General features: G+C 56.3%; 6 protein-coding genes across 6 annotated transcripts; 4 read left to right on the forward strand and 2 right to left on the reverse strand.

Moving 5' to 3' along the window:
- Positions 1 to 2,553: 2,553 nt before the first annotated feature.
- Positions 2,554 to 4,345, forward strand: BKCO1_1000104 (xylosidase : arabinofuranosidase; the record flags this gene model as incomplete). The annotated part of the gene is made up of 2 exons (XM_020269465.1): positions 2,554 to 4,186; positions 4,251 to 4,345. The coding sequence occupies 2 exons, from the start codon at positions 2,554 to 2,556 to the stop codon at positions 4,343 to 4,345; spliced, it is 1,728 nt and encodes a 575-aa protein (XP_020135050.1).
- Positions 4,346 to 4,907: 562 nt separating this feature from the next.
- On the forward strand, positions 4,908 to 6,994 carry BKCO1_1000105 (cytochrome p450; the record flags this gene model as incomplete). The annotated part of the gene is made up of 3 exons (XM_020269466.1): positions 4,908 to 5,224; positions 5,554 to 6,758; positions 6,852 to 6,994. 3 exons carry the CDS (start codon positions 4,908 to 4,910, stop codon positions 6,992 to 6,994), a joined length of 1,665 nt encoding a protein of 554 aa, XP_020135049.1.
- A 3,553-nt stretch (positions 6,995 to 10,547) lies between these two features.
- Positions 10,548 to 12,586, forward strand: BKCO1_1000106 (velvet factor; the record flags this gene model as incomplete). The annotated part of the gene is made up of 6 exons (XM_020269467.1): positions 10,548 to 10,806; positions 10,864 to 10,942; positions 11,004 to 11,140; positions 11,223 to 11,420; positions 11,476 to 11,587; positions 11,641 to 12,586. 6 exons carry the CDS (start codon positions 10,548 to 10,550, stop codon positions 12,584 to 12,586), a joined length of 1,731 nt encoding a protein of 576 aa, XP_020135367.1.
- A 2,955-nt stretch (positions 12,587 to 15,541) lies between these two features.
- Positions 15,542 to 18,929, reverse strand: BKCO1_1000107 (atp-dependent rna helicase dbp7; the record flags this gene model as incomplete). The annotated part of the gene is made up of 4 exons (XM_020269468.1): positions 15,542 to 18,144; positions 18,217 to 18,264; positions 18,329 to 18,408; positions 18,469 to 18,929. 4 exons carry the CDS (start codon positions 18,927 to 18,929, stop codon positions 15,542 to 15,544), a joined length of 3,192 nt encoding a protein of 1,063 aa, XP_020135314.1.
- A 640-nt stretch (positions 18,930 to 19,569) lies between these two features.
- BKCO1_1000108 (nadh:ubiquinone oxidoreductase kda subunit) lies at positions 19,570 to 20,050 on the forward strand (the record flags this gene model as incomplete). Its single annotated transcript, XM_020269469.1, has 5 exons — positions 19,570 to 19,617; positions 19,673 to 19,765; positions 19,821 to 19,824; positions 19,883 to 19,977; positions 20,030 to 20,050. The coding sequence occupies 5 exons, from the start codon at positions 19,570 to 19,572 to the stop codon at positions 20,048 to 20,050; spliced, it is 261 nt and encodes an 86-aa protein (XP_020135213.1).
- A 137-nt stretch (positions 20,051 to 20,187) lies between these two features.
- Positions 20,188 to 21,267, reverse strand: BKCO1_1000109 (arylamine n-acetyltransferase 1; the record flags this gene model as incomplete). The annotated part of the gene is made up of 2 exons (XM_020269470.1): positions 20,188 to 20,764; positions 20,822 to 21,267. 2 exons carry the CDS (start codon positions 21,265 to 21,267, stop codon positions 20,188 to 20,190), a joined length of 1,023 nt encoding a protein of 340 aa, XP_020135036.1.
- Positions 21,268 to 22,294: the final 1,027 nt, after the last annotated feature.

The following is a 22,294-nucleotide window of genomic DNA, read 5'->3' on the forward strand; positions in this document are numbered from 1 at the left end:
AAAGAACCGCTACTTAGTAGTTACTTAGTAGTTAGAGTCTTCGGTAAACGCGGGTAAAACCGGCTAAGCCGTAGGCGAGATAAATAGCGAGACTTCGGCGGAAATAAGAAGCTTCTTAGAGAATAACGGGATCTCGACGGGCGGAATAGCGATAGAAGGCGAGATAGAGAGGATTACTAGATAAAGCTTAGAGATATAAGCTACTAATAGAGCCTCGAGATATAAGCTATTAATAAAGCTTTAAGATAAGAGCTACTAGTAGAGCTTCTAGGTAAGAGCTACTATTAGAGCTTCAAGATAAGAGCTACTATTAGAGCTTCGAGATAAGAGCTACTAGTAAAGCTTCGAGATAAAAGCTACTAGTAGAGCTTTAAGATAAGGGCGGATAATCTAATCGTAACTAGACGAAGGAACCGAATAAGAGATAGAAGCTAAAGTAGAACGTCGGCTAGGGTAGTAAGCTCCTCTAATAGTAGCGAGACCTCGGCGGGAGAGGGCGAGGTAGAAGAGATAGGAGACGTCGGCGGAAATAGTAAGCTTCTCTAATAGTAGCGAGACCTCGGCGGAAGAGGGCGAGATAGAAGAGATAGAAGACGTTAGTAGGAGTAGTAAGCTTCTCTAATAGTAGCGAGACCTTAGCGGGAGAGAGCGAGATAGATAGCGGAACCTCTACGGGCGGAATAATAATAGAAGGCGGGGGAGGAGACGATCGTCGCCTATATCTTCTAGAGCTAGGCCTTAAGTTCTTTCGTAGACGTAGGGGTCGCGCTAGTTACGCTCGAGATAGTATTACTAATTACCGTTAAGAAGAGAAGATAGACCTCGATAGATAGAGAAAAGATAGACCTTAATAGATAAGAAGAGAAGATAAACCTCGATAGGTAAGATACTAATAGCTAAGCCGGTAGTAATTATAAGCTACTTCTTAGATATAGTAGGCGAAGGTAAGATAATACTCTACCGCTATAAGAAATACTACTTACTACTTAGTAGTTGCTTAGTAGTTAGAGTCTCTAATAACTATAGACGAAACCGAAGAAATACTACTTAGTAGTTAGCTAGTAGTTAGGTTCTCCGACTACTACGGCCAACTACTACGACGAAGTACTAAGAAATACTACTTAGTAGTTACTTAGTAGTTAGGTTCTCCGACTACTACGGCTAACTACTATGACGAAGTACTAAGAAATACTACTTAGTAATTACTTAGTAGTTAGGTTCTCCGACTACCGCGACCGACTACTACGACCGACTACTACGACCGACTACTACGATCGACTACTACGACCGACTATAGCGACCGACTATAGCGATAAACGCTACTTAGTAGTTAGTTAGAAGTTAGAGTCTCCGACTACCGTAACCGACTAGAGCGAGAAATACTACTTAGTAGTTACTTAGTAGTTAAATTCTCTAGTAATTACGGGTAAAAATAAGGGGAATACTACTTAGTAGTTACTTAGTAGTTACTTAGTAGTTCGGGTTCCCGCTAGGTACGTATAAATTTCGAGGGTAAGCTATAATAATAGTATCTCTAGTTTAACTAAAGTACTCTATAATAACGCCTTTTTTTACGTAAACGGATAATACGAGGTATTTTAGTAGTACTTTATTACTCTTAGTATATATATTTAGAGATGGTTAGAGTATTATATTATATATATAAGCGATAAAGCGAAGGGTATAGTAAGTATAATAGAACTACGTATTCTTTTTACGTCTTTAAGGCTATATATCGATATAACTTAGCGTAGCTATTACTATTAATTCTAGACTAGTTAAAAGCCTATATTTTAAAGAATCGCTATAGGTGTACGCGCTAACGAATAATAACGTAGTTATAAAGTAATATTAAAGTAAACGATTTAGGGTATAACGGATATACGTAAAGTTAGATCTAAATATACTTAGACGCTTCGTAGAGGGACGATCTAATAATACGACGCTAAAAGGCTTAGCCTAGCTTTAATTAGTATACTATTATGACTAATTGAGGCCCGTGCGAAGCGGCTGACCCGTGAGATAACATTCTTGAGGCTATCGATAAGGCTGTGCATGACTCGACTATGCATGACTCATAGCGTGCATGACTCACGGATCTTGCCCGGAGCGACTCGTGCTGCCTCGTTCGCACTCGCGTCTCGCACTCGCGTCTCGTACTGTCCGCCCGCCTCGATTCTCTTTACCCGTGAGCCCATGTCTTCGCAACCCAAGCTCGGCATCGCTCCACCGACCCTGTTTCGCTCGACTGCGTCCAAGTCCGCAATGACAAGCCATTTAGGGACCCATCACCGCTGCCTACCCGCTTCTAGGCGGCTGGAAACATCCTGTTTGCTCCCCACTGAAACATAAGAGGTTCAAATATGCTTCGGGTGGCTGGCGGGGAGGTGTCCCGGCATCATCCTGATCCCCACAGTCAGCAACCAATTTACCCGGTGGGGAAGCCTGCCGCCGCCTCAGCCCGCATGACGATCACAACGGGCAATTGAGAGCCTTCCTTGAAAAGCATGCAATCTCTCTCGAACGCCGACGAGAGGCATCTTCCCTGCAACAATGGCCCGGAGGCGACTGGCCTCCTTTCTGCTTTCTGCCTCGGTGGCGCCGTTTGCCCTGTGCCTGTCGGGCCAGAACTCGACATACACAAACCCTATCCTACCCGGCTTCCACCCCGACCCCAGCTGCATTCTTGTGGAACAGTGGGATAAGACCTTCTTCTGCGCAAGTTCGAGCTTTTTGGCCTTTCCTGGTATCCCCATCCATGCCAGCAAAGACCTCCGACACTGGACGTTGATTGGCAATGTCCTCAACCGTCCCGACCAACTCCCTGGACTGGCCAATACAAGCAGACAAACGAGTGGAATCTGGGCCCCAACCATCAGATATCACAGCAACACTTTCTATATCGTGACCACCCTGGTTCACGACGATCGAGATGCCTTCGATCCGGCACGCTGGGACAACGTCATATTTTCCTCCAAAGATCCTTACGATGACGCGGCGTGGTCTGATGCTGTCCACTTTGCATTCGAAGGCTACGACACTAGTCCATTCTGGGATGATGATGGCCAAGTCTACATGACTGGCTCACATGCGTACAAGGTGAGGCCTGGGATCGACCAAATGGCCATCAATCTTCACACTGGGGAAACGGGGGAGCCTGTCAACATCTGGAATGGGACCGGAGGATTAGCGCCCGAAGGCCCGCATGTGTACAAGAAGGACGGACTATACTACCTAATGATTGCCGAGGGTGGGACCGGCCTGAACCACATGGAAACAATCGCACGATCCCAATCCGCAAACGGGCCCTACGAAACGTATCAGGCAAATCCTATCTTATCTAATGCGAACACGACCGAATATTTCCAGACTGTTGGCCACGTTGATCTGTTCCAAGATACGGCTGGACGCTGGTGGGGTGTCGCACTTGCCACACGTTCGGGGCCTGGTTTTCTGACGTACCCAATGGGTCGTGAGACTGTACTTTTCCCGGTGACCTGGAACAAGGGGGAATGGCCTGCTCTGTCACAGGCCAGAGGCCAGATTATTGGCTGGCCGTTTCCATCAGCGAACGGCGCCATTGCGGAAGCAGGCCCCCTTATCTCGTCCCCCGACGTTGTCGATTTTGCACCAGGGACGGCCCTTCCTCCGCACTTCTTGCATTGGAGATTTCCTCGTGCAGACGCATATACCATTTCGCCATCCGAGCATGAACACACGCTGAGATTGAAAGCGTCGAGGCTGAATCTGACAGCATATGATGGGCAAAATGCGACTGAGGGCCAGACTTTGCTGGCCAGACGCCAGGTAGACACGCTATTCACTTTTAGCGTAGACATGACTTTTTCTCCGCGGCAGGAGGAAGAGGAAGCGGGAGTGACGGTTTTCCTCACACAGAATCATCACATGGATCTTGGCATTGTATTATTGCCCTCCCAAAATGACTCGGTTGCATCCTCGCCAGCACTGCGGCCACACTTCCGTTTCCGCGCGACGAGCTATGTTGCCGTTCCGGATCCGGTGGTAGTGCCCGTGCCTGAGGGCTGGATGGATCAGACACTCAGGTTAGAGATCAAGGCCGCCAACTTGACACACTACTCCTTTTCCGCCGCGCCCACTGCACATCAGTCGCAGATGATGACGGTTGGGTACGGCGCTGGCAGCGTGGTGAGTTGGGGTTTCACAGGTGAGCGAGTATGACCTGCCGTAGCAAGGCGTGATTAATAACGCGGCTTTAATAGGAACACTAGTTGGCGTCTACGCTACTACCAACGGCGGTAATGGTTCGACGGATGCGTATGTGAGCCGATGGAGGTATCAGGGACAAGGGCAAATCATCGATTGACCGTTGTCTTGTTTGATGCCCTCGTCCCATGTGAATAGCGTTCTTCTCATGTGCGAAGTAGCAAGTAAGACGGGATGTTCAAATAAGCACTTCGCGGCCAATCAGGTTTCAGTCTGGCTTGCGGCCGCTAATAAGGCTTTCAACCACGTTCCATGACAGCAATTCGACAGCTGTCCTTTGTCTCTAAATGGCAGGCAAGCCCATTATTGTCGCAACACACGACGTTCGGGAATAGTGCCAGCATGCCTCTGGCGCAGGTCGCTCATCAGTCGCTCATCAGTCGCTCAGTCGCTCCCCCGCCATCCATGCTCGGATCGACCTGCCGCAAGCGACTAAGCGGCCAAGCCCCACGTCGGCCTCCTCCATCCCCAGCCGACCGTGAATCATCGTATCGGTGTCGGCCGGCGCTATCATCGGCAAAGGGCCCGCCAGCACACGTACACGGCAGATAAAGCAATGATGTCCCGTTGACAGCTCACCGGAACGCCCATCATCTGTTCGACTCGTCATTCAAGAATCCCGCGACGCCGCTTCCGCCCTCCAGCCTTCGCGGGACAGTACCATGTTCCCGCAGATCCTCGCCCTCGCGTGCCTCTCGGCGCTCGTCTACCGCCATCTCCTCCATCCGCTGCTACTGTCCCCGCTGCGCCGCATACCCGCCCCGCACTGGTCGTGCCACGTCTGCCCGCTCTGGATCTACGACCGCCGGCGCCGCGCACGCGAGCTCCGTAGCGTGCACGCCGCACACCAGGCCTTGGGCCCCGTCGTGCGACTCGCGCCCAACGAGGTATCGATCGCCAGCGTCCAGGGCGGGCTGAGTAGGGTGTATGCGGGCGGCTGGGAAAAGGACGGGTGGTATGAGTTCTTTGCGAATTATGGGTGAGTGCCCGTCTGATGCTTTTCTCCTTCGTTTTCGTCTTTGTTTTTCCTCTTGGTTCGTGGCAGGTACGGTCTTGATCATCTTCTTCCGTGTTCCCTACTTTTCACTTTTGGAAAACATGAATTGCACTTGATTTCACGCTGCGTTTTTGAAGCACCTTCTCTCTATCGCGAGGGGAGTCATGCAGCTTGCTCGGATATGCCATTTCACCTGTGACCAAGCACATTGATCCCTTCACACCTTCCCAAGCAACAAAGCATGCCTCTCCAAATCTTTCATCTCAAAAGTTCCACCTTTCTAACACAAGACCCATTTATACAACGCACAGCATCCAGCCGATGTTCGCCACGACGGGGTCTAAGCCGCACTCGACACGAAAGCGCATGCTCAGCAGCATCTACTCAAAGTCCACCATCCAGTCGTCACCGTCCCTGCGTGCCGCCACCGCCGTCATCTTGCACGACCGCCTCCTCCCGTTGCTAGCTTCATTGACCTCCAGCGACGACAACGATGCCGGCAAGTCCTCGGCGCCCACCAGCATCTACCCGCTGATCAGCGGCCTGACCATGGACTTCGTGACGTCGCACATCTTCGGGCTCGCGTCTGGCACCAACTTCACGCAGGACGCCGAGGCGCGAGCGAAATTCCTGCATTGGTACAAGTGCCGCCACGGCTACTCGTTCTGGCCGCAGGAGTTCCCGCGCTTCACGAGCTGGGTGCAGAGGTGGTTGGGGTTGCGGCTAGTGCCTGCGTTCGTCGACCAGGCGAACCGGGACATCGAGAGCATGACGTGGCGCATGTGCGAGAAGGCTGCGGCCGTTTTAGCGAAGGGTGCCGAGGAGAAGACGGGCCTGGCGGCGGCGGCGGCGGCGAAGCCGGAGGCGTACCCTGCCGTGTACAGCCAGCTCTACGCTGCGCTGGAGAAGAGTTTGGCGAAAGAAAAGGGACACGGCGCCGCTAGTTGCGAACTCTCCCAACAGCGTGTGCAGATCGCCTCTGAAGTGCTTGACCATCTCGCTGCCGGATTTGACACTTCGGGAATCACGTTGGTTTACCTCGCTCATGAGCTGTCTCAGCGGCCCGAGCTACAGAAAGCTCTCCGGTCTGAACTTCGCAGCCTGTCCACGCCCATTTTGGCCACGTCCGCGCCCGAGATCCCCAGCGCAAAGGAGCTCGATTCTCTGCCGCTGCTGCAAGCTGTGTTGCAGGAAACCCTACGCCTGCACGCTGCGATTCCTGGAATGCAGCCACGTACGTCGCCGGCCGACGCGTCGATAGGCCCGCCAGGGCATGAGTACGCCGGCTTGCCGGCGAATGTGCGCGTGGCCAGCCAGGCATGGACGCTGCACCGTAATGAAGAGGTCTTTCCGGATGCGGAGCAGTGGAAGCCCGAAAGGTGGTTGGATGGAAGGGGTGGCTTGCTCACTCCAGACAGCGAGGACGGCGGTGAGGGATACCGAGAGATGATGAGATGGTTCTGGGCCTTTGGCAGCGGCGGAAGGATGTGTATTGGCAGTCATTTGGCCATCTACCGTGAGTTTCATATTCCCTCTTGGCGCTCTCTCTGCATTTGATACACATGAAGGAAAGACTGCTGAGTGACCACTGACGACTTGGTCGACGCAGAGATGAAGTTCATCATCGCCGCAATCTATTCGAACTACGAAACTGCTATCGTCAGCGACGAGGGTATCCAGCAGTCTGATGCATATACTGCGCCCCCAGTGTCCGATGAGCCCCTGATAGTAAGCTTCAGGCGTGCAGAGTGACTTGAGGGCGTGAAAGAGCCACGTATACTTCTCTCCACTTAGTAAAAAGCGCACGCGACACTGCAAAGTCGGCCCTTCAATTTTAGAGCGAATCCAGGGAGTTGTTCAACAAACATAGACCACTCTATGCATGTGTTCATGAACAATACGAGGCGAAGCAGAGGCGCGATGGCCGAAAGCAATAAAAAAAATAAATAATTTCGGCGGGATTCGATGGATAGACGAATCTTGGACCAGTCGAAGGGAGATGCGAAACGGCGGATCAACATTGCCGAATCATCAGTACCCCTCGGTGGCTTTTGGGTGGGTTTAGAGACGTGGCAGCTTTCCAAATGACGAATAGGAAGCGTAAAGTGTTCCACAGTCGAGGTCCCAACGCTCGACGTCTTGCCCCTTTTGGGTACCCAGAGAGCGCGCCAGAGGTGCCAAGCGCCAATGCTCAACAGCACACAAAAGGGGTGGGGTGGCATTATTCGCTGTGCACATCAGCTGCCAATGGTGTTGAGCTTGCGCGTGGCCGAAGGCATGGCGGATGAACAGGTGTTCGGCGGAGTAATGCAGAGGTGGGCGAAACGCTCGTCGTTGGCCAACTCCTGAGCTAAAGCTACGAGTGAGCCACAGCGACCTCGTAGCTTGTCATCGGTGCTAGCCGGGGTAAACGGTGTGGCTTGCAGGCTGAGGGCTACCTAGGAGGCAGCAGCTGCAAGTAATTGCGGCCGGCAAGCGGCTCCGATTCGTTGAGGGCGGCGCGCCTTAGTCGCAGCGACGTCGACGGTGGCTGCTAGCTCACATAGGCGCCAGATCCTGGGCGAGCTGGGGTAGCTCCAACCGGGCGAGCTTCAGGCAGTAGTCGATGCTCCCCACAAGTATTGACGGTGGTCGTCGGGGCAGGCGGACCGGTAGCACGGCCAGCGCAAAGGGGGCGATGGGCGCGACTCATGGCTGCTGAGCTAAGGAAGGGCCGGGTCCACGCATGCAGGGCTGGCGATGACAAAGGAATCCAGGGACCTGGACTGCTGCCGCTGATCCCACGGCGTGGCGAGAGGTGCGCCTGGTCAAAGGCGCGGAGGAGACAATGCGGTGAGACTGATTGCGAGGATGAGACAGGGCTGATGTCACTCGCTCAGGTCGCACCGCGCTGGGCGGGGTGCCGGGGGGCGTGTTCCGCTGCCCGCAGCCCGCAGGCCAGGCCTCAGGCAGATTGCGTCGCGGCTGATCGATCTGAGGCTGCTTCTTGCGCAGGTCCGGCCAAAAGAAAGGCGGCGCGGGCTGCAGCAGCGTCCGCTTCTGGGGGCCACGTTTGCGCGCGCATTGCTTTTCGCGCGCCTCGCCAATGCCTGCCGTGCGCAGCGCAAACGGCAGCTCGACGCCCAGCACAGGCCCGGCTCAGGCCCAGCACAGGCCCGGCTCAGGCCCGGCACAGGCCCGGCACAGGCCCAGCACAGGCCCCGGGCTGGCGTCGAGCAGCAGGCCGATCTGCCTGATCGCCCGGGCTTCACAGCGGCTGCAGTGCGACAGGCCGCGACCCTGGTCGACGCAGGCCTCTGAAAGCGCTTGCAGAATTCTATCAGCTTTCCGTGCAGCTGCGTGCGATAGCTCAGATGGCGCGACGCAAGGCGGCCGCCAGGCGGCGGCGGCATGTGAAGCTGAAGCTGGCTCCGCTGCTGCCGGCCCGGAGCCTAGGGCGGCCGCGGGCGAGCTGAGATGAGGCCATCACCAAGAGCTCTCGAATGGCGGGGGCGCATGGGCGTCTAGCGCGCAGCCGCAGCGAACCGGGTCGCCTCTGTCGTCTCCGCGGCGGAGCGCCCCCTGCGGTGGTGGGCTGCGATCCGACAGGGCCAGGATGGCAGAGCGTTGCCGGCTGGCCGCCCCCTGCCCATGGCAACCCGGTGCAAGAGTGTTTGCCGTTGAACCTTCTTTTGCTGCCTACTAGCGCGCGATGTGCAGCGCGCTGTGCAGCGCCAGACACGCCTGGGGCGCGGCCATGCTGATCCGCTCCGCAGTCTCAGGTGGAATGTTACAGGCCCGCGCGCCCACGCCGCCGCGGCGACGACGACGTCCGACGTCCGCTATATTTTCGCAACACGCCCCCGGCCGCTGTCACAGGCCAAGGCGCGCGCTCGCTCGCACGCACGCTCTCGTTCCCTCGCGGCCGCTCTCACCACCTCCCGCCGCGCCTCTAGCACGCCCGCACCCCCCCAGCTCCCCAATCCGGCGTCGACGGCCACCGGCGCTAGCAGCAGCGCGCGCGGGAAGCGCGCCTCCATGCCCGCGAAGGGATGCGCCAGGCCCAGTGGTCCCTTACTTCGCCCTCACATTGCGTTCTCCAGCTGCCCCGGTGCCCCGCTCGCCAGCCCGCAGCTCGCCAGAGCGCGCTGCGGCGGCCGTTGGAGTAGCGCTGCGGACGGGGGCTCGTTGCAGCATCGGCCGCCTTCCGCGCGCCGCCATTCGTGAGCGTGGTGCAGCCCAAGTCTGGTAGCGAAGATATCTTAGCCGGAGATCAGCAGAACCTTGAGCTCGCCGTGGCGCCGACGAGAACGGGCGAGATGAGCCAGTGATCGCCCGCACAGCTGCAGGTGCAATCAGACGCCCAATCCTGACCCCCTCCGTCCGCGCGACACCACCGCGAAGTCGACTCCCCCAACGGTCTCCTCCCCGCCGGGCGCCGCCCGCCACGCTCTGCCCGGTCGGCCTCCGCCTCACGCACCGCCTCGCGGCCTCATCAGAGCAGCGCCGCCGCACGTGGCCGGCGAGCCTTGGTTGAGCGAGCCCGCATCCGTCGTCATCCTCCCTCCCCAGGCCCAAGCTTATCCACGGTTCCGGCGAGCCCAGCGCGGGGTCACCAGGCCCGCCCGCGCGAGCAAGAGAGAAGCTCCCCAGCTGCGGCCGCACGGCTAGATCCGGCAGCCTGACGATTGCCCCTCCGCCCCCAGGAAGCCGCGACCAGAGCGCCGCTAGCAGGCGTGATTGCATAACTCTGTGCCTGTGGTGGGTCTGGCCGTCGTCACTTCTCCCCAGCTCTCCCCTCCGCGACCACGCTTTCTGCCCAGCTCCCGTGGAGCCGCAACCGCTCGTTACTTGTGCGCCGGATGCTTCTTTCCTCCCCGGCCTCGATGCTGAGTGCAAGCTGGCCTCATTACCTCTTCCTACCTACCGTCCCTTTGGATTTTGGCCCGCCTGTTCTCCACCGCACTTTTCGCCAGCCTGCCAAGCGCCCACCCAACCACCCTCCGGCCTGGTTTCTGTTGACCTGAAGAGTCACATAGCGCTTCGCACTGGGCCCTTTTATTACTGCCTTTCCGTTGGTGCCGACCACCCTTCGCCGATAGAAATTCTCAACGGGCCCACCCGCCCTGCCCCGGCTGCTGGAGCCTGCTGGGTTTCCTTTCTTGTTTAAAGAAAAAGCTGTTTATTCCCGCTGGTCGGCTGCTGCACCTCAACCCGCCTTATTTGCTCGGCCGCCCATATCACGGTTGTTCCATCCTGCCAGCATCCGCCGGCTCTCATCGACATCGCACCCAACGTGGCGAGCGCGCCCTTGCTACTCCTCAAGATGCTCCCCACGCACTACGCGCCGCCGGGGGGCTACATGCCTGTGTACATGAGCCACGCCATGTACACGCAACAGCCTCAGCATCAGCACCAGACGGATGTTCGGCCATTGAGCAGGTACGGCGGAGACACGTCGCGGAGTTCGCCATCTCACGACGCCCGACTCCCAGCTGATGATGTACAACTTAGCGCCGATGTCGAACTTGTCATCCGCCAGCAGCCCAAGGAGGCTCTCGTCACAGTCGAGGGCAAGGAAAAGGGTGAGTTTGCCGCGCCGGCTGCCTTGTTCCCATGCGACACCGTGGGCTGACGCGCAGCGAATGCGACAGCTCGGAAACCAGTCGATCCGCCCCCCATCATCCAACTGAAAGTCAAGCAGAACGCCGACCCTCAAGGGTAAGAAGAGGCCCCATGGTCCGTGGAAGCTGACGGGGTACTGATCAAAAGTCCGCACCAGACACTACATGCAGAGTCCGTACTTGATCATGATCGCGGACCTGTGGCACCCTGAAGAAGACGAGGCCAACCCAGAAAAGGCCTTGTCAGGCACCATTTGCTCGTCGCTTCATCGCCTCAAAGACGTTGACAACAAAGGTAAGGATGCCATTTTTGATAGGCACATATGGGAACGCTGTCGGCCTTTCGTCCTCTTCGTCCTAACGCGTGCAAACATTAGATGGCGCGTTCTTCGTATTTGGCGACATTTCTATCAAGCTGCAAGGCGAACATCGGCTCCGCTTCAGCCTCTTCGACATCCACAAGTATGTTACCTTATCGATAGCGACCAAGGACAGTACTGATGGAGTGATCCGATCACAAAGGCCGGGCGCCGTGTATGAATTCGTTACCAGTACCATTTCAAGCAAATTCAAAGGTGGGAAGGAGCAGCACCTGGTGCCATGTATGTTGCAGCTGCTGATTGTTTTCAGTCGTGTCCGCCAAGGATTTCCACGGAATGGACGAGTCCACGTATCTTTCCCGGGCTTTCTCGGACCAGGGGGTCCGACTAAGGCTTCGAAAAGAGCCGAGACACGTGATGGGGTAAGAAGATGACGCTGAAAGGGCTGAGAATCATCACTAACACTTATGAGGAGTCGCAAACGATCGCCGCCCTCACAGTCGTACGAACCGCCACCATCACAGCAGTTTCAACCCCCGACACCCAGCAATCCTTCTGCACTTGCGTACCAAATGACCGGCGCTACGTACCATTCAGGCTATGCCACGCACGGTGACGGCTCGCCCATCAAACGGCCGAGAGTAGAAGAAGATGATTCGCCGCGCTACAACAGTACGAGCCACGTCAGTTCATCGCCCTCTTCGCAACTACCAAATCGACAAGGGAATTTGCCCGTCCAATCTCCGAGCGGGATCAACCTTGGAATAAGCGCTTGGCCAGCAAACAGCATTGGATATGGTAGCAACAGCTACAACAGTTTTGGACGGGGCGCGTCAATGAGCAGCACATCAGGGCCTGTGGAGCTGTCCAGCATGGGCCCACCACTGGGAAGCGCTTCAATGGCACTACGTCCGACATTCTCGACCGCTCACACAAGCAGTATCGGCTTGCCTTCGGTTACCGCAAGGGGCAGCAACATTTTTGCGGGACTCGAGGGCTATGGGGATGACGGGTTGAACCTCGGCTCTTCGTATCATGACCGCTCGGACAGTCTCTCGGGATCGAATAGCCACATTGAATACCCGAACCACGCGACGGATGGCATTCGTGGCATGCCTGTTCAGTCTCCAGAGCACGGCGCGAATTTCCCTCGTACCGACTTCCACTTCCAGCCGCCGAACTTGCAATCTGGCCAGCTTCTGAATCCGTTTGAAGGCAGGACTGGGGCACAGTGGCCAGCCGCTGTACCACAAAGCCGATACGAGGAGCGCGTCAGTCGTGCACGCTCGCACTACCAAGTCAATTCCCTCCACAATCCGATCGGAGGCAACGACGGCCATCACGCGTCGCCGCATCCCAGCACTGGTTTCGACGATCAGTACAAACATGAGGACCATCATTTCAAGTCCGAGGGATCGTAGTGTCATGCTCTGACAAGCATGCCTTAGAGTGTGTTCTCCAGGAATACTGGCCTTTGAATTCGAGCGAGGGTGGCAACTTTGGGCACACTTTTCTCTCCAAAGGCGACGAGCGTCGACCATTCTTATATCTATTGATTTCGGCCCATCCAGGGCTCCTTGGAGTTATGGAATAAAAAGGGCGGGAAATGGCTGCACAGAGGCGTACCATGGTCCCGTTATTAGGGGGCAATCTTTTCTTCGATTCACTTTGCGCGTCGTCCGGTCAGTTCTACCGTGGATTTCTTGCGATCCCTTGTTTCCTTCAAGCTACCTCGCTTTCTACGCTTTTGTGTATCAGGATCACTTCAGGTCCTTCGTTTTGGCCGCAGGACTTCGACGATGCCATTCGAGCTGGGCGCCTGGTTTCTTATTGTAGTTGTCTTCGCACTCCATTCCCCACTTTTGACCGTCCAAAACTGGATTTGCATTGCTGGAGAACCCGCTTTAGCTCATCTTCTAGATCATGCCCCATGGCGGAGTCCGGGTTTTCGCTTGGCTATCTCATTTTCGTTTGCTTTGAGGCGCAACTTGGCACTTGTTTCTTCAACCCACAGTGTGACGCGGGACCAGGTAGAACGATGTGGGGTTCAAAATGGTTGTTTTCATGCATTTACGGCTTGTTGTATGGCCGCAATTTCTTTTTTGGACCGGGCAACTGTATCGTAGGATTCAATAGCTTCAATTGAGACGATAGTAACACTCGATATCCTATGCTCCATGACAGCTTGCTGGCAGATGAATTCTCTGCTTGCAGGACCGGAGCTCTCGGAGTTGGAAGTCAGTTCTCGCAGACACCAAGGATGCATTAGCAAAACACCGGGTTATCGACTCCGGCCACGGCTTACTTTGTGGCTGTTCTAGTGCCTAATGCGGCATTCGCATGTGAAGTCTGGTTTGACCCGTCCCTTGGTCAATGGCCCCCCAAGCAAGACGCCGAAAGCTAAGCACAATCCCGTCAAACGTCGTCTGGTCTCTCGTTCTGAGCGAGTCTTGTGGCCCGGAAGATCAACCTCCCGGTCTCATCGCGAAGAGACGAGAGGATATTGATCATCCAGGTGCGGTCGAGACTTGGGCACACAGTATCACAAAAGACCCACGGTTGCACAGACCCGAAGGTGTACAGATGCGCAAAAGATCTGGACAAGGGCCTTGTACCGCCTAACGTCTCAGGGTGCCGTGTCAGCCTCATCATCCCTCACACGTCTGACCTTCCTAGTCGTGAGTAATTGGCGCCTTCTGGTGAGCATCTTTCAACTGCACACACGCTTCCCTCGTCTTGAGCTTTGGTGTTTGAGAGCATCGAAGCTCTGACCTTGGATTTGAAGCAAGTCCGACCCCCCCTTTCCGAAAGATCATGGTTGCAATATGCATGTACAACCGTCTACCGTCTACCAATGACGGCGCGGCATCTTCTGACGACTCTCATTCCCGAACTCCCAATTTACTCGAGTGATCAATGGGTCCTACACTCAGCGAGTCGAGGCGCCCGGTGATGGCGGAAACAAGAGCGCGTCATTACCCACGCCGGACGACGCCTGCTTACTCAACGACACTTGACTCCATGTTGATATCCACAAACGAAACCAGGACCAACGAGCGAAGACGGGAGAACTCCCTCGCCCCGGCTCAACAAAGCACCGGTGCATCTCAGGATTCGTCTATTCGAGTCACTCTTCACCCCACTTAAGCATAACAACAAAATTTCAGGTTCATCCGTTCTTGACTGCTGGCAGGCGCGTACGACCAAAGGAGACACGTTGCTTCCGAAAAAAGCAAGGCGTGCATGCGGCTTACAGTTCATGCAATTCCCATCGCTAATGGCAAGTGCCTCTGCGCATCCGTGGCATGATCCCTGTCAGAAACACCACACCAGCCCGGCGCTGCCTCTCGCTCCCTGTCGCGTCGTGTCAGGGATTTTTGCAGCGATACGCAAACAGGCAGGATGGAAAGCAGCAGCAGCAACAACAACAACATGCCCACGTGCGTGCCCTTCGCACGGCCCCTTCCCTTGCAAGAAGACCGTTCTCGGCCAGCGTGGGAACCCGGTGTTTTCGGAGCCGATCGCGCTTTCGTCGGTTGCTTTTTGATCAGCGCACGAACACATGCATCTCAGCGGTGTGGAGGTCCTCGAGAGAGCCCTTGGCCGTTCCTCCCCCATCACCATTTGAACTGGGAGACAACACGCCAATGTGGGTGGTTCAGCCTCTTCAGAGAACACGTACTTCTGTTTGCCAGCACTTAGTTGAGGGCCTGCGAAAGTATCGTACACGAGAAAAAGACAAAGAAAAAGATGGGCAAACACAGAAACGGAGAGCAGAGATCGCCGCACATGCATGACTGACATCTACGAGAAGGACCCATGCAGACAAAACCTCTTCGAGCACTGCGCGCCATGCTGACTCGTCATCTCCACAAGAGACAACGATGAGTGCGATAGAAGAGAGTGGCAGAAGGATGAGAATGGCATGAAAGGACTTGAGTGGTGGAAAATAATTTTGGATTAATGGAAATGGATGCGCCCGACACTTTCCAGCATCTTTCATGACTTTTCCTTGCTCTCTTGTGAGGTGGCGTGTTAAAACAGAGAAGCAGAATATGGTATTTCCCTAACGTCCCTCTGAACAGGAGGATCCATCGAAAAGAAACAAAGCCAAAACATAAAGCAACGCGGAGAAACGCCACCCTCATCCTGGACGCAATTACTCATAACATGATTGGGAGAGACGAATGGATTCTTAACCGAGGCAAAACGGAGAAGATGATTGGAAGAAGGTAGGAGGTAGGAAATGATGCTGGCCATCTCACAATCAAGGGTCCTACCAGATGAACAAACGGCGCTAGCGGGCATATCGCTTGCTTGTAACGGCTGCTCAGGATGGCTGACAGGCTCAAGTCCTACGAAAGCCTGCTGACGGCTCAGACATCGGGATCGTCTTCACCGATAGCGTCGATGTCACCGTCGGCATCGAGATCCTCGCCGACTTCAACGAATGAAGGGGCCGACTTGCCCTTTCCTCTGCCCATCTCCTCATCTTCACTCGCAGCCGTTGCACCATCTTCGTCATCTTCGTCATCTTCGATCCGATTCGAAAAGCCATTACTCCGAGTCTTGCCGACTCCCTTCCCCTTGATTACACTCCTTCCGTTGTCCGGCTTTTCCTCGCTCCCATGCCGGCTGTCGTTGGTACTATCAAGCCCGTTGACTACAATCTCTCCGAGCTTGCTTCTTGTGCGGCGGACAGTGGTGGGCATGGAAAGCGGTTTGCCATGTCCCGCGAGTGGTGTCTCCAGCTTACCACCACCGAGCGTTTTGCCACTTCTCGTTGAGCTGCGAACCGGTGTAGCGTTACGCCTGCTGCTGGAAGAGAAGGGCCGTCCGCGCTTCTTCGCAGCCGTGCCGGGGATGGGTGGGAAAACTTCGAAGCGAGTGGGTGGTATGCCGGCAACAGGATTGTTTTTGGCGGGCGTTGAGCCCTGGTGCGACGTGCCGTTGGCCTGTGGGGTCGAAGGGTTCGACTTGATGGACCCGGTAGACTTTGCTTTTGGCGTTTTTGGTCTTTGCGGGCTTTGTGCATCGCCGGTAGAAGCTACGTCGTCCTTGATCTCGAACTCGTCGTTTTGGTTGTCTGATTGATGGCCATTCGTCTCCGGATGTTCGGCAGCCTCTGCCATTTGCACGCCTTCTTCTGGCGCAACCTTTTCGTCGTCCTCGCCCTCGCGCTGTGCAACTGTCTGCAGGGGCGGGCCATCATCGTAATGAGACAGGTTGTTGTGGCCCATCACGTAAGGAGTCCAAACTAGACACTCGGCATTGATCTGGGGGTATTGTTTGGCCTCGAACTTGTCGATATAGTGACGGAAGTAATCGTAATCCAGGCGTAGTGCGTATTTCTTGGTGACGGGATCTCTCACAAGAGCACGCAACCCTTCCAGCGCGGATACAATATCGTCCGCCGTCATGCCTGTCCTTTCCGAGATAGTTGTGATACTGATGGGGCCCCGTTGGTCCATGAGCTGGTAACAAAGGATGAGCCGCCAGTAACTTCGATAGGAAACGAGGCCCATGTCCGAAAGTGGTTTCTCGGGGGAGCCCGTCTTTTTCTCCACTCGCGTGAGCAGGTAAGAAAATTCGATCAGCATATGCCCGAAGCCCTTTCGTTGGTGGATTGGCAGAACCAGGATACAGGACACGTTGTTCAGACTGCTTGGTCGTTTCTCCTTGGAAAAGTATCCGACAAAATGGCACCCATAGTCGTCTGTCTCGGTCATGACGTAGAACAAGAAGGGCTCAACGTCGTAGTACAGCGTCTTGGACCCTAGGAAAAGTTTTGCCAAGAGACAGAGATTCTGGCAGTAGACAGGGTTCTTCCGTCCGTCGACTTCGAAAAACGAAAATCGGCCATCGCGGTAGATTTCGTCCCCTGGTGGGTGTTTTGCAGGACATTTGAGCTTGTGCCTCCAGGCCACGTAGTCGGAGTTCATGTACTTGAGGCAAAACTCGCAAATGTAGAGGACTTTGTTCCGGCTGTACTCCTCTGGATAGGGTGCTGCGTGCCACGTGTCGATTTCGTAGCCCCCAAAGTTGATGCATTTGATTTTGCTCGGCGGTCCCGACACCTTGGAGCTGCGACTGTGATCACTAGCCGTGCCTAGCGGAGCCGTCTTCTTCTTCCAGTCTTCTTCTGCCTTGAGACGTGCATCCTCGAAGCGTTTGCGGTCTGCGCCGCCGGGGAAAGTTTTGCTTGTATCAGCTTCCGCTTCAGACAGAATGCCGCCATAGGGTTTGGACTTCGACTCGTCCATCTCGCGATCCCCAAAGCCGAAGAACTGGGTGAAGTTGTTGTGCAGAGCCGGATAATGAGAGACCTCCGGTTCAGCGGCGGCGGCGGCCGCACGTTCGGCTCGTCTGGCCCGGTCACGAGCTCTCCGCTTCTTCTGTTTCGCTGTGGAACTCAGCACATCCCGCAGTTTGGATGTGTCCAGATTAGTAAATGCCACGATGAGTTGCTTGTTGGTAGATTTGAGGATGATGGCGCCGGGCTGGTCGACTTTCTGAGATGCCGACCTTCTTGGCCGTGTTCGGCGCGATGACCTAATGGCGTTGGGACCCTCATCCTCGTCCGATTCCTTTTCATCGTCGGTTGCCACTGGTTGCGGAGCCACGCGGATTGCGGGCTGCGACGAGGCGTCAGAGTCATCGGCGTCGGGCTCAGAAGGTGTTTGCGTCTGAGATGAGCGCCGTCGCTTTCGAGTCGAACGCACAGGCAGCGGCTGATCCTCAGGCTCTGCCTTGCGTTTGCGAAGCGAGCGAGAGCCATCCATAGGGTCGTCTGGGTGGATCAACGTGTTGAACACAGAGTGCGAGTCAGGCTTGTTGGCGCCGCGGGAAGCGGGCAGCAGGTCTCTGGTAAGCTTCTGAGCAGAAGAACGCCGCCGCACAGGCGGGCGTGGAGTATCTTCTTCCTCGTCGGCCTCGAGGTCATTCTCAACGCAAGCCGTGCAGCGCCAATCCTCGGCATCTAGACAGTGGTGAGCAGGTGCTCGGCGCATTGGGACCGAAGCAGCCCAGGAGTGCGATTGGCTTGGCTTACCTTCATCAATCTTAAGGGAGCTAGCGTGGCGAGCGCATTGCCGATGAGCTGCAGGAACAAACATCAGCATACATTAGATCTTTGGCTGCACCCAAGTGTTTCCAGTGCTCACCGTTGTCCCCGCACACGGCGCACGAGAGGTACTCTTCGAACTCTTCGCTGGGGTCATGCTCCTCGTCCTGACCACAGAACCTGTGTTTCGGAGATCAGCGTCAGATCCACACCTTGTGTGATCGTGGTTATCAGACTTACACGCAGCGATTGGGGTCCACAATCTCCGCATCACCCTCCTCCGCTGTATCACTCTGGTTCTCCCATTCATTTCCGCCCTCCGACTCCGAGTAACTTTCACCATCAGCATCGGCGTCGCTGTCGCTGCGGTTGGACTCGTCCGACGACTCGTCGAGCACGGCTTCCTCGTCGTCTTCTTCGCCCTCGGCGTCAATGTCATCGCCTTCCTGCAGCTTGACTGCCCCGACCGGCTCGCCGGCATCCTCGTCGTCGTCCACCTCCTCGCCTTCGGCGTCAATGTCCTCGCCCTCGGCATCCAGGTCGGAGCCTTCATCCTCCGGCGGGGCCTGGCTCGGCTTCACGAACGGGGCAGGCTGGATCATGTCCACGTCCTCCTCATGCTCGGCATCCACGTCGCTGTCTTCGTCCTCCAAGTTGTTGCCCATGCCTTGGCCTAGCAGCCTGCTTGGCTCGGCGGCCATGGCATACGTTACGACCGAAGCCAGCTTCGAAGCAAAGAAATCCAGGTTTACGTGATGTCCGCAATGAAACTGGCACGCGCGGTTGGGTTAATGTCCCGTCATCCGGTCGCTGGCGGCGCAGTCGTCGCGTAGCGGCCGGTCGCGTTTGCCGTGACCACTGGCTGTCGCTATGCGCCCCGACGCCTCAGCTACGCGGGCAGGTCGCGCATGTAGCTGTATAGAGGCCAGGGACTCGGCGGGAGGCGAGGGCGCGGTGATGCTGTGTGTCGGTAGGGCGGACGTGGTTGATCGGCGGCGGCGGCGGGTGGGCTGCGAATGCCTTCGGCGACGCGTCGGCGCAGGGGCTCTTCGCGGGAGCGAGGATAGCGGTTTCTGCGACTTGTTGGGAAGCAGGAGATCCGGCGACACCAAAACCGTAGCTTTCGCGCGCGAGAAGTGCCGTTGGCGGATGTAATGACCCCTTGGTGTAAGTGTCTTGGAACGGAGAGAGGTGCTGGCTGGGGGTGCACGGACGCGCCAGCCGGCCATTCTGAACCTCCGCTCTTGCCAGTACAGCTGCCATGGGCGCGCATCACCACCGCCGAACGACTGCTCGACCCCCCAAACCCCGCCCGCGCACACTCTCCGCTCGACACTCACCATGCCCGTCCCCTTCGAGGCGCTGCTCCCCTATGGGATCATGCTGGCCGTGCGTCCCCTCCCCGGCCCGCGACACGACCACGACCGCTGACGCAACACCCTAGTTCTTCGGCGCCAGCGGCGCTGGAATGGCCAAGCTCAAGACCCTCCAGAACGGCGGCAACCGCACAAGGCGCTCCCTGGATGCTTGGGATAGGGTGAGTCCACCAGTCTCACGCGATTGCTTCGAGTGGACCCGCTAACGCCCAGCAGCAAAGTACGATTCACTCCCTCTCCTTGTCTGCCCGTGACAGGCCAATGCTGAACGGATATAGTGATGGAGCGCGACCGCAGGTTGACCGGCTACCTCCGAGGCCAAACGGACAAGCCGGAGGCGCCCGATGGCTTCGAGCTGAACAATCCCTGGAAGGTGGGCAGGCTCGTAGCGGAACGCTCGCAGCAAATGCTGACTTTCAACGCAGCTCGAGAAGCGGATTATGTAAACTCAGTACCAATGCGAATCACATTCACCCATTCCATACATGGCAAGTTTGTACGGTCCTATACGATAGAGTACATACAAGTGGTGGTTGCACGTGCTCTCGCAGCCGGGCACCTGCACGTTCAATGGATGCAGTCCTTATTTGATTTCAGTCACCAGCCCTTTGATTGCTGCACGTTCCGGCTTGCTCAGGTTGATACCAAACACCCTGTCCAATGCCGCAACACGGTCTTCCTCATCCTTGAAAGTCTGCTGCGACTCCGTTTTACCGTGGATTCGCAGTTTCAAATCGTCTTGGAGGATCATGACTCCGACCAATTCCGAAGTTTCGGGAGAGTCGATGACCATCTTGGCGCAGATTACCTTTTGCGTGAACCACACCTTGGGACTCGTGCTCGTCCAGTAGTTCATGAGCTCGTAATCCTGGGGCAAGAATTCCAGCTCGGTGAAACAGTACATGTCCAACCAAGGCTGGTCGTTACTGATGCGGTGCTGGTAAACCCACAGTCTCTGATTGGGGTCGGTGTTTCCGTCGACATTCTTCCAGACAAGCCTCATTTCGGCGGGAGAGATCTGGATGGCAGTGGTGTCGCAGGCGTTTCTGTCCAGGCGAAGCGGCTGGGTACAGCCGTTTGGACCGAATCCCACATCAACCAGGTACTTTTCTGGGGATTTGTGGGCCTCATCAGTGGTGACCAGGTTGACCATATGGCTCCTGAGGGGTCGTGCTCGTTAGCGAATCGCGGGGTGCGCGTATGTAAGCAGGACTCACCAGCCGTTGTAGGGTGCATCCGGACCACCTTTGACCCGCGCACCGGCAGAGTAGACGCGGTACCCGAGCGACCGCAGGACGATGTTGTGAACCAGGTTATTCTCCATGCAGTAGCCGCCGCGGCCCTGGGTCAGCACTTGTTTTTGGAACAGCTCATCCGGATCCAGCGAGATATGGCGGTGCGGGGAATAATGCAGGCTGAGGTTCTCGAACGGGATGGTGGAGAGGCTCTGCTTTTGCAGCAAGCCCAGATAGCCAAGCTTTTCCTGCGGGCTCAGCGGTGTAACATCGTACACGCGCAGACTCTCGGGCAAGCTGATGCGGTCGAAATACTGCCGTAGCTGGGTTTTTGTGTAGCGCGTAGCATCGGCCATGGTCCGTCCGTAGCTCGCAGGCCGCGAGGGAATGTTCTTGCCAGAGTCGTACCGCTTAAGCGCGCTCCTCATGAGGGGCAAGCCGGAGCTTTGACAATGACGGAGATGGCGCTCTTCTTTGGCGGACCCCGGAAACTTGTGGAGAATCGGCGCACCAGCGATGGAGATCAGCCCGAGTCGGACGCGGCGCGGGCGAGTGTGTGTGGAGAAGTGCTTGGTGAAGCACGGGGAGAGAGCTACACGGCGTCGAAGTCACAGTCCTTGGACTTTGGGGCCGGCAAGGCGGATGGTGGCGGAGCTGGTGGCGTTTCCGCCGTGGGCATATCGGATGCTTAAGCATGCTAGGTATGTATGTGTGATGTGCAGACCTAGGCAGGCGGAGAGATGGGATATCCTGGTCCGGCACCGTATTCCTCAGCTCGGACGGCGGAAATCGCAGGCTCGGCAGCCGAATGCGCATCGCGTTGCAAAACATGTCGCTCTTGCCGAACACGACTGTCCAGAGATATTGCATTCTACAGTGTTGATGTCTAATATTCAGATCTGCAGCACATCTGCGACCTGAAATCTTGCCTGCTCATCTGCTCGCGGGCCGACATGACATGCTGTCGGGAGCAGATTGTTTCGCCAGACAGTGTGGACGGTGGAACGGGCATGGTTGGACATGGTTGGACATGGTCGGACTGTGTCGGCAAAGCCGCAAAGCGTGGAGGTGGAAGTGGGGCAGGCACTTTGGACTTGCGGCTGATGAGCTGCGGGATGAGCTGCGGCAAGAGCGATACGCCGCACAGCGGTATCCCGCGTCCCGCCAGCCAAACCCCTGAACGCGCGTAAGCAAACGCAGCCAGGGCTTAGCGCAGCACAGTCGAGCGATTCATCTGGAGCCAGCCAACCAGCGTGCACCTGCGCCCCTAAACGTACCGACGCGCGGAGGAGCGAGTGGGTAATCGCCGTGGGCTGTAGATTACCGACCTTATGTAACGCTCGGCGGCTACGCGTCTGACTAGTGAGATAACCGCGCACCCACGCCGGATCAGCACCTTGTGTGCAGCCCCTTAATTGGCGTTGAATAGTTAGAGGTGCGACTGGTGCTGTTGCG

Source organism: Diplodia corticola (genome assembly GCF_001883845.1).
Source record: "Diplodia corticola strain CBS 112549 chromosome Unknown scaffold1, whole genome shotgun sequence".
Lineage (NCBI taxonomy): Eukaryota > Fungi > Ascomycota > Dothideomycetes > Botryosphaeriales > Botryosphaeriaceae > Diplodia > Diplodia corticola.